At 34.1% G+C, this 16,274-nt stretch overlaps 1 protein-coding gene across 3 annotated transcripts; it reads right to left on the bottom strand.

Moving 5' to 3' along the window:
- LOC18432149 (heavy metal-associated isoprenylated plant protein 3) lies at positions 1–7,043 on the bottom strand. Of its 3 annotated transcripts, XM_020665981.2 has the most exons (9): positions 6,972–7,043; positions 5,864–5,985; positions 5,318–5,394; positions 3,612–3,740; positions 3,390–3,528; positions 3,033–3,253; positions 2,395–2,476; positions 694–955; positions 1–285 (listed from the first exon to the last, which is right to left on the bottom strand). In XM_020665981.2, the coding sequence occupies exons 4-9, from the start codon at positions 3,618–3,620 to the stop codon at positions 54–56; spliced, it is 945 nt and encodes a 314-aa protein (XP_020521640.1). In that variant the 5' UTR covers positions 3,621–3,740; positions 5,318–5,394; positions 5,864–5,985; positions 6,972–7,043; the 3' UTR covers positions 1–53. The 3 variants fall into 3 exon arrangements, with proteins under 3 accessions (XP_020521640.1, XP_088711035.1, XP_011622591.1); XM_011624289.3 differs by lacking the exon at positions 1–285 and having other exon boundaries at positions 453–955; XM_088854909.1 differs by lacking the exons at positions 5,318–5,394; positions 5,864–5,985; positions 6,972–7,043 and having other exon boundaries at positions 258–955; positions 3,612–3,722.
- Between the last annotated feature and the right edge of the window lie 9,231 nt (positions 7,044–16,274).

Raw genomic sequence — 16,274 nt, 5'->3', positions numbered from 1 at the left:
TTTTTCTTTTTTAGATTCATTATTGAAATGAAGAGTGTATGTAAAAATTTAAATCATACAAATACCACAAACATTATTTTTAAAAAGTGCAATTGCATTATACTTATAATACAATCGTTGCATGAAATCAATGCCCTACTACTTATATAGAGAGAGCGCCAATCAAGAGCCGTTTGACTGTAAAAGAATTCGATTGGATCACCGTTGCATGAAATGAAATGCGCCACATATATAGAGAGCGCGCCAATCAGGAGCCGTTTGCGTGTAAAAGCATTCGATTGGATCCTGATGAAAAACAGAAGAGGGATAAAGAAATAGCAGCTTTCAAGCAATTCGTACCTCTAGGCAGAAAAAAACACGAAGGGCAAAAAGAGCCTTAACTATGGGGCTCTTTCCTGTGCCCAACAGCTATTTTCTTAAAATGACAAAATCACCCCCCTCAATCCTTATGCTATCCAAAATGCCCCTTAAACTCTTGCAGCTGAGCTGCCTTCCATGCTTCCCGCGGACTACCCTTCACTTGTCACAAAAAAAGAAACTCAAAAAAAATCATAGTCCTACGAGTCAAGGGGCAAGGGTTTCCAGGGGTAATTCAGTCATTTTAAGAAAAGATCCAGGGCAGCCCCTCCCAGTCACATAATGGAGCAGGCATTAGGGTTCTCGTCACTGAAGAGCTGAGGGGGGTGGATGTACTCGATCACGTACGCCGGGACCTTTTCGTCTTTCTTAGGGGCATTTCCATCTTTAGGGGCATTGTTGTCTTTTTCACCCTCTCCCATCTCCCCCTTCTTGTTCTTTGCTTTTCCTTCTTTGCCCTCGTCTTTCTTCTTCGGGTCCACGATCTCCACAGCCCTTTTGAGTCTTTTCCGCAGCTCCGCCTCCAAAGAGGCGGCCTCCATCGTGCCCTTCACAGTGACATTGTCCTTTTGAAGGTCCAGATCCACGCTGTCCACTCCTGCAAGAGCATATCGGACTCAACCCTATACTATAGGGGCCTATTTATCATTTTTGGATAAAGCATCCCTAAATGTCATTGTCTGTTTACTATTTAGATGATTAATGGTCGACTACGAAAGTGGGCAAAGTTGTCATTTGACATCATAGATACATGCACTACGATCGAATGCATAATCCAATGGAGCATGGTACAATTTTGTCCATAAGGTATCACCGCCCAAAGCATAATCCGATGGAGCATAGCAGAATCCAGAATCTACACCGTAGTGTATACCACCCAATCCAAAAAGCAGAGGAGTTTAACCAGGATCGGTCGCCCGTAAACATGCACCTTTGGAGCACTATATACCATAGTGCATTGGATTATACTCTTCTTTCGGATTTGGAGCTTCTTTTAATTTATTTAAAAATACGGGTTACCCTTCGCAAGTTGATAAATAAATATTTAATATTCTCATAATTTTGGAATTGATCCATAATGATATAATCTAAAAGTGGAAAGCAAATGGAAATTAACAAATATCCAAGCTCCTAATTGGCTGAAAGATTTGGCTTGAATCAGAAGCTCTATGCTCCCACAGGAGCATACTATACATTTACTCCCTTAGGTATACATTTATTGGGAAGATTTTTTTTTTTTTTCAATTGAAATTTTGGAATGAATCTAATTATAATTAGCTGATTATTTCCTAAGTAAGAAATTAGATTTGAGTTATTGGACATCTAGAAATTAGTTAGTGGTTTTTCAAGGATTTAGGTGAGAAAGTAAGCCAGACCACAGCTGCAGTACAAGTCGTGCTACCATCATGACCCAATCTCATTCTCAACAAGTGGTATTTTACAGGTGATTTGAACCCTACCCTTTAATGAGAATGGAGCCATAGACCTCATTAAGCTCGTCAATTTGAACCCTATCCTTTAATGAGAATGGAGCCATAGACCTCATTAAGCTCGTCAATGCTGCTACTACGCCTAGGATATTCTAAAAAAAAATAAATCAATAGGGATTTGGGCCTTTGATGAGAATGAAGTAAGAGACCTTATCATGAGGATCGAGGATCGGCAATAGTACCCCAAGGCCCAATGCCAAAGATATTCCTTGCACGAGTTTTGCAAGAGAAAGTAGATGGATAGTATAGTCCCGCGAGAGTAGGAAATCTTTTAGCTTAGTAAATATGGCCATAACCTTGATGTCTTTGGTAGTAAATCTTTTGGCAGAACTTTATAACAAAATATCAAAATTGTAGCTAATCCTCTTCTATACACTGTGCTTTCTCAGCCACAAATCCATCAAATTCGGCACCAAATTTCTCCAAAATTCAGAGAACTGCTTTTATAACTCCAAGAAATTTAAGTTCATTTTCATAAATTACAGTTCAATTTGCGCTTCTAAAATAAAAATAATGAGGGAGCATAAAAATCCAGAAATTCTGTTACCTTTAATCTTGGAGACTGTCTTCTTAATCTGCTGAACACAGCCTTGGCAATGCAATCTAATCTTTAACACCACGGTCTTCACCTGCGGAACAAATTCAAGTCACCAAAGAGTCTGAACTTTCTCTTTTGTAATGGCAAGAAAATGATAAGAACTTGGAATTTTTTTTGGAGGAACTTGTGTGGAAGCTCAGCTAAATACAAAGAAATGATTCATTGAGTTCCTCTAATAAAAAGAATTTACAAAATTATAATCGCAACGTGATCCAAGTTTCAACCCTTATAATGGCCGGAAAAAAAATCAGTTGGAACAGGCAAGTTTCAAGCACTGATCCAACTTTCTTTTGAAACTGGATGGAATTCACTGACCTCAGGTGAACTTAACAATCCAAACCATCCAGGGATTTGAATTTCCAAATTCTCCATATTCCAGTTAAAATTTTGGGCAACTAATTTCAGATAAATACAGCAAAAATAATCCACAATGTAACCCATGAATTTGGCCGAGCAACCGTGAAACTCGGATAGACTAAAAAACAGCTCTCAGTGGATTCATCAAATAAGGTAAAGCTATGTGAGAAATTCAGCTAGATTTAAAACAAGAGTGTCGTGAATTAATTAAATAACGCCGAAGAAGCTACTTGTTCTTTCTTCTGCTTCTGTTCCTTCTCTGCTCCCTTGTTTTCCCCCTGGCTTTTCTTGTCCCCGTCTTTGTTCCCGTCTTTGTTCTTCGGAGGCAGAGGAGAGACAAGCTCAACTTTCTTCCCACTCTTCTTCACTTTCTCATACACCAATACAGGGTCAACTTTTCCAGTGACACTGAGCTTGTTCTCTCCCATATCTGCCTTCACATTTTCAATTCCTGCAAACCCATCCACATACAGGCATCTTATCAACACCACAAAAACACACACACACACACTCTCTCTCTCTCTCTCATGACTACCACACACAACCACAATACCATGTGTTTCTATGCGCATGAATCAGCAGATTACCTTGAATTCCTTTGAGATATCCTTTAACCTTTTTAACACAGCCTTCACAGTGCATATCAACTTTAAGGACCACTGTAATTGCTTTCTCGGACTTGACTTTCTTGTCCTGCTTGTTTTCTTTCTTTTCCATTTCCTTTTCCTGCAAAAATCACCGACCCCTTTATCCTAATGCGCAAAGACAGACCAAAAGTCATGGAAAAAGGCCGGGTTTTTTAAACTTACCTCTCCCATTCTCTTTTGCCTCAAATGTATTCCCACTCCTCACGTCCAAAAGATAAGCTTTATGACGGCCACCCAATTTATGAGTCTATCAAAAGGTCTACACCACCTCTCCTTCCCTGTTTCAGTTCTCTAGAGAGAGAAAGAGGATATGTACCACTTTAACTTTGGAGAAAACAAGAGAGAGAGAGAGGAACTGTAACCAAATACTCACGCTTATATTTTATATGTTTGGTTGGTTATTTCAGTCAAATTTCAGCATGCCAACTACAAATAGGAAATATGAGAAGGTTATTTAAGTCAAATTTCATTATGCCAACTGCAAGTAAAAAATATGAGAGGATATTTCAGTCAAATTTCAGTATGCCAACTACAAATAAGAAATATGAGAGAGAGAGAGAGAAGTAAACAAATACTCATGGCTCAGATTTTTCAAGTTTGGTTGATTACTCCAGTCAAATTTCAGTGTGCCAACTATTAATAAAAAAATTCGAGAAACAATCTTTGGAATGACAAGAATTACATCAGTTTAATACGTTTTTATTTTAAATTTTTTTCCACGGCAAAGCGAAATTTTAAAAAATGAATTGTATATAATGAGACCATTTATATTTGATAAATGGAGGTCACAATTATATTTAACCATTCAATGTGAAATCTTATAGCTTGAATGTGTCACAGAGTTCATTTTTTTTTTTTGTGAAGTTTGAACTTGTCAATAGAATAAATGCAATCATCCAATTTCATATGCAATGGTCAAGATTAAGTGTGACTACAGTGTTCTCATTGTATCATTGTGAGCCTTTTTTCCAACTATTTGGGGTCGGCAAATAGCCTATCGGTATGCTTTTCCATATTTTATCCAAATTGCACTGTCAATAAAAGAAAAGTGCAGGCATATGGTATAGGGATGCATCCGTAGCTGTATAAGTAAGGTGCACCTTCAAATTTTATCAGGTATATAATTTTGATGTAAAATGTTCTTAGGATTATATTAAAATCTATTTTTATATCTAATTATAAAATTTAAAATTTCAAAAATAGTTAAAATCAAGTATATCTATAAACATATGAAAATCTTGAAAATGGACAGTGTAGATAGTATATTGTAAAATGCACTATTTTTGAAACTTAAAATCTTTTTATTTTTCATGGAAATACATGATCAATCAAAGGGTTTTTCAACATTAAAACTATTTTTCCGATGGATTTTTGAGGTGCATCCATAGTTCTATATTATAAGGTTGCACCCTTATATAAACTTTTTCCATAAAAGAATAACTGGACATAGAGAAAATAGTACGAATTCAAAAAACAAAAAAGTGAAAATAATACAGTTGAAGAAAAATAAGCTCTTCCAGTGGTCTATATATTTTCCAAAACAATTTTTTTAAAAAAAAATCTCCTAGAGAACTGAACTGAAATAGCATAAAACTTTCTTTGTTATGAATCAATGACATTTTCATATTTTTGCCAACATAAAATGACAATCAAGGGCTCCATTTCCTGAAGTAATTTCCAACCTTGCAACCATCTTGTCTCCGAGATCAGGGCTATTTAAGTAATTTAGTCTTCTTAAAAGTAATGTATACAGGAAAAAGGTACAGGGGAAGGAAGAGTGTATATTGAAATATTGAGCGGTCTCCTCATAGAGTCTTATCCATGAAAAGAAAAGCTTGGAAAAGAAAGGCAAATCTTAGAGGATATACCTTCAACCTGATCCGAGTTAAAGAAGCTCCATCCAACGGTTCCGATTTAAACTCTTGATCGGACGATCGTTTACGCCCTGGAAAATTTCGGATCAAATAATTAGTGAGCGAGAAACAGGAACAGGATAAAAAAAAGGATCAGAGAGGTTGAGAGAGAGAAACTCAGTGAGAGGAGTTGAATGTTTGAAGGCGTGTTTTAGAGAGAGAAATAGAGAAGAGGAAAGTAAATGATAAGTGAGAAAAAACAAAGGTCGGGAGAGAAAGAAGCCTGACTTGATCACATCCCTCCCAGTAGAGAGAGAAAATGCAAAGAGGAGAGAGAATGGGATTGATAAAGATCATAAATTAAGAAAAAGAGAACTGATTAATGCAAGAAAGGGAAGAGATGATAAGTAGAGAAGAGTGAGAAAACAAACAAAGGTAGAGAGGAAGAAGCCTGACTTGATCAAGTGTTTCTCTCTCTAGGGAGAGAAGAATGGTGAGAGAGAAGGGAGAATAAAAGAGAGAGGAATGTTAAATAACAATAAATATAGTTGCAGAGAAGACCTGCAGATACAGTTCCCGAGTTGCTCTGTGCACTTCAGGGCTTAAAAGCGAGTGACGACCGCCATGATTGAAGCTTTGACGCTCGATAATGGCGAAAAGCGCACAGAATCTGACGCAGAGGACTACATCGAAACCAGCCAAGCCATTAATTGAAAGGACAAATGCTCAAGGAGATATTATTATTAAGAGCTTACAATCTATTGACCTTTCAATCCATATCCAATGAAATGAATAAGAAAGGAATAGGTCGAAGAGGAACATATCAGAATTAATGAGAGAGAAAAGGACGTAAGAAAATCCTCTATAAATAGCAGAGCAGAGATGAACAACAAATCTGACGCAGGAATTAATTTCTCGGAAAATGTAGGAGAAAAGCAACTCAAGGGTCCCATAAAAGTACGAAGAAAATAGATAAAAAAAAAAAAATGCCATGGATTACTCTGTAGTATATACTCTGTGGAAGCAGAAAGCATGTTTTTACAGAGCATCTGAAGCTTCCTTTACACAAAAGAAATCACTACACGGGCGTTTAGTATCCAGTAAATTTTGCTACTATATAGCTAATTAATTCGTCCCAAAAATATGAAGAAAATGCTTTCAGGATCGATTCTCAAACAATACAAGCAAAATACACAGACACGAATCATAAAAGGGAAGTCATCGAACAAACATCTTGTTATAACTGAATTCGAACTCTTGAATTCAATTTTTTTTTCGAAGTAAAAAAAATCTTGAATTCTTATTGTGAAAATATAGTAAGAAAATGTAAAAAAACAACTCTGTGCTTTACAGGAAAAAATACCATATCCAGAAAAAAATTGCGTACAGCGTAATAACACAAACAACTCACAATATAGTAAGAAAGTGGAGTAAAACTACCCATCAAAATTAGCGAATTAATATCAAATGAAACTGAAAGCCAAGTTTGCTTAGACAGCAAAATCAGCGATAGAACGAGTTTCTAAACCAGAAAAACGAAGATATTATCAAAAAGGAGAATCTATTCTCAATACAAAACCCAAAACTAAGTACTCGTACTATGTAAAGTTGTAAACTAAAATTCTTAATCGAATATAAAATAAAAAAGTAAATCAAGCATTGCTCTTACTCTGCAGAATGAGGAATTACGCCCTCGGAAACACAGACAGTAGAGCGATCAAAAATCGTCGAAGACGACTTCGAAAATGGAGTCAAAAATGAGAAAAACAATAAAACCACCTGAGAGAGAGAGAGAGAGAATTTGTGGGCAATGACGGTAAAACCCGCCTAATAATGGCGATTTGAGAGAGTGACTGAGTTTTTAGAGAGAGAGAATTTTAGAGAGAGAAAACGTGTTCTGGTAATAAAAAGAGGCTATTTTCTCTGCTTTTTCATTTCGTGGGCGTACGAAAGATAGTGGGAAGTTATTTTCATCCGTATACTTACACATGCCTAGATGGCCCACTCATGACGCCACATCATGTACTACCGTTGTCATCATATCTCATGCATCCATACATGCATTGGACAATGTATGTCCACCGTACGATATGATCCATATAGGCCATCGCCCCCTCAAATAGATGGACGGGCAATGTGCGTCTAATGCCTCCCATCAACGTTCCAGCCCATTGATTTTGACGGTGATCTTATCATACAGTCGTCATCATGGGTGATTCATTTACGTATGTATGTATGTATGGCATAGGCCACGTGTGGATTGCGCCTACGTTGTACGTGTCAAGTTTTGCCAGTTTAGTTGTTTTCACACGTGTGCTGTAAACCGCAGATTATTGTGGCCACGAACGATTGAGTGCCACTCGATTGGACTCCTTGCACGTGCCACTACGGACCATTTCCACCGTATCCCTCGCACTAAATGGAGCCGACTGTGAGGGAGCTTCCCTCGTAGAAAGGGGTGCGGTTTGTATAGAGCCGACGCTTTAAACCAATGGTTTAAAAAACGGTTCGGTGACTCGGACCTGGTTTCCAAAAAATCGATTAGGATCGGCGAATCGGTGATTCGGATCAGGAATCGGGTGAATCGGTCAGAATAAAGCTTAAAAAAAATTCGAAAAAATTATTAAAATTCATTATAAATATTATTTTTTAGGAATTCAATACAAAATGAGGGTACTCCATTAAGAATTTTCATGTTTTTGAATGAATATGCGAATATTGATATGTTCTTTCCCTGCATGAACCGCCATTCAGCATTTAATTTACAGTATTTCGTGCTTATCTCGACACTATTGCTGTTGGGACTCGATATGTAAATAATATGGCTGGGATAGGGTGGCTTCAGAATCATCATCTCTCTCATTTTCTCTTTGAATAATATGGATTAAAAAAAAAAAAAACAAATTTTCAAAAAAATCGATCATGGATTAAAAAAAAAATCACAAATTTTCAAAAAATTCTATCATGGATTACAAAAAAAAATTCGATCATGGATTAAAAAAAAAAAATTACAAATTTTCAAAAAATTCAATCATGGATTACATAAAATTCGATCATGGATTACATAAAATTCGATCATGGATTACATAAAATTCGATCTTGGATTACATAAAATTCGATCATGGATTACAAAAAAAAACAAACAAAAAAAAACAAAAAATTCAATCATGGATTACAAAAAAAGAAAAAAATAGTTCGATCATGGATTACAAAAAATTCAATCATGGATTATAAAAAACTCTATCATGGGTTACAAAAAAAGCAAAAAACAAAAAATTCAATCATGGATTACAAAAAAAAAAACAAACATTTCGATCATGGATTACAAAAAAAAAACAAACATTTCGATCATGTATTACAAAACATTCGATCATGGATTACAAAAAATTCTATCATGGGTTACAAAAAAAAAAAAAAAAACAAAAAAAGGGATCATGGATTACAAGAAAAGAAAACAAACATTTCGATCATGGATTACAAAAAATTCTATTATGGGTTACAAAAAACCAAAAAATTCGATCATGGATTACAAAAAAACAAAAACAATTCGATCATGGATTACAAAAAAATCGATCAAGTATTACAAAAAAATCTATCATGGATTACACACACAAAAAAAAAAAAAACCGTACGGACTCGCCGATTCCGTACAGTGAATCGGCGAGTCACTGTGCGGAATCGTCCGGTTCACTCTAGAACCGAACGATTTCCGATTTTTCAACCGATCCGGTCCCTTTTCGTGAATTCCGAGTCGAACCGGGCGAGTCCGGTTCGACTCGACGTTTTTTAAAACGCTGCTTTAAACAATCAAAAGTAAAGCACACTTTTAAATGATGTGAGAAATATGGTTTTAATACGGTAATTATTGTGAGAGCTTTAAAATATATTTTTATATTTAATTATAAAATTTAAAGCTTAAAAAAAAGTGTAGATTGAATAGATCCATGAAAATTTAAAAATCTTGAAAATTCATGATTCAAAAAAGCGTTACAAGATGCATTATTTTTAAAATTTGAAATCCATTTTTTTCTTATGTCCATGCATCTTGATGTCAAGATGATCAATTTGAAGATATTTAAGCATTAAAACAACATCTTCTAATTAAATTTCTTGAAATGAGCTTTAATTTGATTGTTTAGAGCCTAGCTTTATATAAGTTTTTTCATTTTCTTAATGCCATTTCTATTCAGAGCAAGTAGGTCACACTAAATTGTGGCCGTCAAAGGTCGAATCGAACCCTTAGAGCTTGTCCCAAAGTTCCAAGGGCTTTGAGTTTAATAAATTCTCTAGGGCTTTGAGTTTAATAAATGAAACACTTTTAACTATCCAATTTCAAATCAAAAGTCAAAAGTAATTGTGATTTTTTTGTACAAAAAAAATTAAGAAAAATTACGTATATATATGTTATTATCAAAATACCAAATAGTTTCTATTATTAATAGAATGTTCGTTTTTTTCACTTCATAACGTAAATTTTTAAAAAAGATTTTTTTATCTTTTTTTTTGGTTTTTGAATAACCAAAAATAAGCTAATTTCAGTTCTTGAACAATCGAAACAGCGGGGCCCGTTTAAGCTTTTGGAATACACAGTTGTATTTTCGGTTGTTCAACAACCATAAATATGACATTTTCGGTCGTTCAACCATAAAAAATATAACATTTTCGGTTATTGAACGATCGAAAATAAAAATACAAATTTCAATCTTCTATCCTATTTTCGGTTGTTCAACAATCGAAAACAATACATTTTTTGTTGTTCAACAACCGAAAATAAAAATGCAAATTCCAAGTTTCTACCTATTTTCGGTTGTTCAAAAACTGAAAAAAATGTAAACGAAAACTAATATATATATATATATATATATATATATATATATATATATATATATATATATATACATTTTCCAAAAAATAATCAGGTCTTATTGTACACATTTCCTTTTTCTTAATTCCCACGCTCCGATCCAATATTAGAGTATATTTTTGGCCCTATGCTTTTGGGACGTAATCGCTTCAAAGTGTTGGGCAATCCTAAAATTTATTTAAATGAGAATATGTATGTGTCTGATAAATAAATATCAAAACCATTTTTTTTTTTTATTACGTAAATCTTATTTTAGAAGGTTTGTGTCAAATTTTAAAATATAAATTCCTTTCTTTCTACTAAAAAATCGTTGTTAAGTGGAAGGAAAAATTTGGCAAAGCAAGAACGAGCTCCTTTCGGTCAGGGGAGTACGTATACATTATGCTCCAACAGGAGCATAGCATGTACACCGGGAGCATGCTTGAGCCGAGCATACATGTAAGGGTATGGTTTCTATAGAGCCGAGCCTCTAAACAATCAAAGTAAAGTGCACCTTCAAATAGTATCAAAAAATGTAGTTTCAATACTATAAATCTTTGTAATAGCCTTAAAATGTATTTTTATTTTTAATTATAAAATTTAAAGCTTTCAAAATAATGTAGAGCGAGTAAATCTATGATAACTTTAAAATCTTGAAAACTGATGGTCCAAAATGAGTTACAAGATGTACTATTTTCAAAACTTGAAATCCATTTTTTTTTCTCATGTCCATGCATCTTGATTGAGGATATTTGGGCATCAAAACAACTGCTTTAGTAAATATTTTGAGGTGGGCTCAAATTTGATTGTTTAGAGCGTCGACTTTGTATAAACCTTTTCCTATATTGTAATGGGATTGTCTACAAAGAGACCATTTATCTTTGAAAAAAGTTTATATAAAGTTGCAATCTTAAAATGTAGAATTAAATATGTACCTTAAAATTCCTCAAAAAAAGGTTATTTTACTATTAAAAACCCTCTAATCGATCAACTCGACATTAAGATGTATGAATATGAAAAAAAAGAAAGATTTTGAGTCCCAAAAATAGTGCATCTTGCAACACATTCTCTAAATTGTTAATTTTCAAGATTTTCATATGTTTATAAATCTACTTGATTTTAACCATTTTTAGAGTTTAATATTTTATAATTAGATATAAAAATTGATTTTTAGATAATCCTCATAATTTTTTACACCAGGATTACATGTTATGATAAAATTTGGAGGTGTGCCTTAATTGAATTGTTTAAAGTTGAAGAAATGATGCCCTTTATCTTTTGGACATGGAATTTACACCCATTATATATTAAATTGGATGGCTTGGAGTGAGTCATGAAGATTAAGAAATTGTTTTTTGGAACTATGTCCATTCAATGAGACTCTAACAACCATCCATTTTAAAATTTAAGGGACAAGAATAATTGTGACATCTATGTACAAAAAATAAATGGTCTCCTTTACAGATAATCCCACATGTAATACCTCTCTCAAGCAAAATGTTGCTTTTCACCTTTAGATTCTTATTTTTGTTTAATGTTTTTGGAATATATCAAATAATTATTTTACATGATTATTTTTTTTCAAAAGTTCTTAAAAATTTAGAACTAACCATCAAAAAATTAGACGATCTCGGGTCAATCTCCAAATTCAATTCGTTTGGGGTTACCTGCAAATTGTGTTTGAAATTTTCTCTTTATTTCTCTCTCCCCACGCCTTATTTGAAACAATGTTGTTCTCTTGGAAAGGGCTCTTAAAACCATCTTTCTTTTGAGAGGAAATGAACTCCCCTTTCTCGCTCTCTTTCTTCAACTACCTCCAAGAGGGCAACGAGTGTTCATCTCAGACCCGAAAAGTATTATGGGACCCAAATCTGACCTAAAAATATAATGTGTGACCCAAACCCTGATTTAGACCCGACCCATAATCAAAATATCTATATATTTATACATGTTTCACAACTTTGTTAAATATATATGGATGCATTTTTTAAATACTATAACTAAAAATATGTAGTTATATTTATCTAAATATTATGTAGAAGGAAAATGGTTCAAAAACCTTTAAAATAAGTAAAGCATCTCTTCATAAGTCACTGTAAATTGCAATTCAAGTGTTGAAAAACCTTTAAATTGATCATCTCGGTTTCAACATTATGATTCTAACAAAATTAAGAGTTCAAGCTATAAAAATAGTGTATATTGCAATAAATTATTTAGACTGTCCATTTCGCCTTAAAAATAAATGTTCACATATCTACAAGATCTGCATTATTTTTTTGAGTTTCAAATTTTATTCTTGGTGTTTAAAATTTATTTTAGAGTTATTTTAGAGATTTTTGATACTGAAAGTGCCTTCCAAAGGATTTGAGGTGAGATTTTATTTTGTTTTCATGAAGTCTAAGCATATAGAAACTTCGTCCTTACTTAAATATCATATATTAACTATTATTTAAATATCAACACTCTTCAGGTTGGATCCAGATCATGCCTACATGATCCCGGACCCAAACCTAAATAGTGTTCGGGTTCAAAATTGGGACCCGAACCCAACCCATTGATCCAATCTTTAGACCCATGCCCAAATCAAGATCGGGTCTACCTATCGGTCTTAGGTTGGATCCATCTTAGGTCGGATCGGGGGGGTCCATTGCCACCCTCTCTCCCACATGATTGAGACATACCTACCAAAGAGCTGGAATGAGGCTAGACGATGACCTCAAATTTCCACACGAAACGCGGTATTGCTTCACTTTCTCCTCCCAAGGAAGACATATGCCAAATCTCAACACGCACTCTAACATATACTCGCCAAAGAAGAAGAGAGAGATGGAAATGAAGATGGTGAGAGTTGAAGGAAAGTATGGCATCATTTGCATATGGACTTGTGAGTTACAAGAAGTGTTGGCAAAACCGATCGGTTTAACCGCTAATTGGCCGGTTAGATCGGAACTGACCAACTCTAGTTTTGATTGGTTTTGGTGATTAATCAGTATTTTAAACGTTAAATAAATTAACACTTCCAATTCATATCAAATGTAATATAATAGTTTATTAGTTAGCATTAACTATTAGTTTTGATATGAATCAGAGTTCAAATCCTATCCTATCACAAGTTGTTCTTTTTTAAGAATGGTTTGCTGCCAGCGTTGTTTTTGTTTTTTTTTAAGAATGGTTCGCCGACATTGTTGTTTTTTTTTTTAAGAATGGTTCGTAAAATCATTTCGTTTGATTCAAAAATATTTATTTGCCTACTAGAAGGGTCAACTAAAATCCTCTTTCAATGAAGTCCTTTATTACTAGACACATTAACAAATCTGCCATTAATTACTTAATTGATAAAAATAAGTGCCTATATTATATATATATAACATAATATTTTTTTCATTTTTTTTTTTTAAAAATATCATTTTCTTTTAAAAAAAAAGGACATTTTCTTTTAAAAAAAAAAAAGGAGTTGGTCAAGTCGATTTTTTTAACATCATTTTAATATTCTTTAATTATGGTTAAGATTAAAAAAAATTGGTCATTGATACTTACTTTTATATTTTCCTAGCTTTTTCAAAAAATTTAAAAATACCCCTAGGCACAAATCGCTTATTAAAATCCATTTTTTCATTAATTTTCAACTTCATTTGAATGTGTTTTGTCTTAATCATATTCTTTATATGCTTTTCATATTTTAGTAGATTTTTTTTGTATTTTTTTAATCTTTTTTTTATCGTTCGGGACTTGTCTGATTAGAGCGGTTGAATCGGCTGGTTTACCCGTTAGGCTAGTTAAATCGCTTCCAGGCCCATGATCGGTTAACTGTTCCAGTTCGATTTTGCAAACACTGGTTACAAGGCATACTGCCATCTCAAGTGGTGATAACTTTTTGCAGTTTAAAAAGCAAAGGACAAAAACACTACGACATCCTAATTCAAGATATCCAAATGGTTATGTTTTCGCCTTTAATAAGAGATACGAGCTAGCAACTCTAATGGTGAATTAAAGATCTTCTTACTTTCCTCTTCTCTTCTCCCCTTTGACAAGAGACACAAGCTTCTGTTACTGTTGTTCTTTTTCTCTCATCTTCTCTGTCTTATTTGAGCTTCTTCTTTTACCTCTGTTTTAGAGATATGATGAGAGTCTACCCCTGGTTTTAGAAGAGAGAGAGAGGGGAGGAACTTGGTCATTCTTGAGAGAGACAAACATGCTTTAGAGAAAGTGTGAGATTAGATTTGGGATTTATGAGGTAGAGAGAGAGTCAACAGAAACTCGAGCCTACTATGGAACTTCTGTGAGCAAACATAAACTCAAGTGACTGTTTCCTTCAGAATTTCTTTGTGACAGTTGATTTTTTTTAGAAGATTTTGAGTTGAAGTAGTTTACATATAGAGAGTAGATTTGGGGTTTATGAGATAGAGAAAGAGAGAATAGATTTGGGGTTTCTAAGGTAGAGAGACAGAGAGAGAGAGTAGATTTGGGCTTTATAAAGTAGAGAGAGTAGATTTGAGGTTTCTGAAGTAGAAAAAGAGAGATAGTAGATTTGGGGTTTCTGAGGTAGAGAAAGAGAGATAATATATTTGGGGTTTATGAGGTATTTAGGGTTTATGAGGTAGAGATGGAGACTAGATTTGGGGTTTCTGAGGTAGAGAAAGAGAGAGTAGATTTTGGATTTCTAAGGTTTCATAGTGTGAGTTGTTGGGTTACAAGGTGGGATTTGCACGGGTGAGAGAGCCGCACTTTCACAAAAAAATGTTTGACTTGAATTTTTTCTTATAGTAACTTTTGCTTTGATATTGCAGAATTTTTTATTTCAATATAAAAATCTAGTAAAATTTTGTGGTTGTCCAAATTATCAAATCTTTTTCACAAGATTTTGCGATTGCAATCCAAAAATATTGCAATTTTGTGTACATCCAAACCAGCACTAAAATATGCATTTTCATTGCTGAAGCTTTTGTGATGGCCTAAAAATCTATTTTCCACCACGATTATGAAATTGAAAGCTCCGAAAATTTTGTAGATCTAGTAGAGCCATGAATATTCTAAAATCTTGATACAGACGGTCTAGATGATGTATTATAAGATGTACTATTTTTAGTACTTAAGATTCCTTTTTTCTTTTATATTCATATATATCAAGGAAGATATGATTACTTGTAGGGTTTTCTACTTAGGAAACAACCTTTCGTGATGGGTTTTTGAGATGCACCTTACTTGTATAGTATATAGGGTTGACACCGTATATAAACTTTTTTTTGATTTCGAAGGGTGTAGTTTGTATAAGGCTGAGACTCTAAACTATCAAAGTAAGCCTTCAAATAATGTTGAAAGATATTATTTCAGTTCTAGAAATATTTGTGATGGCCTGAAAATTTATTTTCATATCTAATTACAAAATTTAAAGCTTCAAAAGTAATGTAGATCGAGCAAATCTATGTAACACTTTATAATCTTGAAAATTGATAGTCCAGAAAATGCAATACAAAATGCATTATTTTCAAGACTTGATATCCAATTTTTCTCATGCTAATACATCTTGAGGTTGAGATGATCGAATTTAGGATATTTGGGCATCAAAACAACCTCTTCTAATGAATTTTTGAGGTGTGCCTTAATTTGATTGTTTAACGCCTCAGACTTATAATAGACTTTTTCCTATTTAGAATCCCCATATGCTTGGTGTTTGTTTTTTTTGTTTTGGGGTAATTTAGTGGGGCAGGTAAGGCCTTACATGTTGTTTCAAATGGTTTAGGAATGAGTGTTTTGAAGATATTAATAGGTGGTGTTAGTGGGAATGAAAACCACAATATGGTGACTAGGGTGTGGGGTGGTAGCAACCACCATGACCCTAACCCCTTTCCCAAAAAATTACATAAGTGGATTTGAGCCTTAACTGCATGCTCGGTGCTTTTCTTTTACAGAAGATGAGATTTTAGGAAGGAGATGAATTTAATAAGGCTAGCAACAGGCCTAGCCATAGCCCAGCTGTAGTCCCCATAGGGCCTACCTAGGTCCAACTCAGCCTTGATCGGGCCGGAGAGCCTCTGGCCAAAGCCCAGCCCTGAACCTATTGTGGTTGGGCTAGGCTGGCCAAACAAATCACCCAAAAAAAAAAAAGGAAAAGAAAATGAAGAAAAAAAA

Source organism: Amborella trichopoda, chromosome 13 (assembly GCF_054954075.1).
Source record: "Amborella trichopoda isolate Santa Cruz 75 chromosome 13, AtrichopodaSantaCruz75HAP2 v2.0, whole genome shotgun sequence".
Classification (NCBI taxonomy): domain Eukaryota; kingdom Viridiplantae; phylum Streptophyta; class Magnoliopsida; order Amborellales; family Amborellaceae; genus Amborella; species Amborella trichopoda.
Note: the sequence above shows the minus strand (reverse complement) of the source record. Positions and strands in the feature narration are given on the sequence as shown.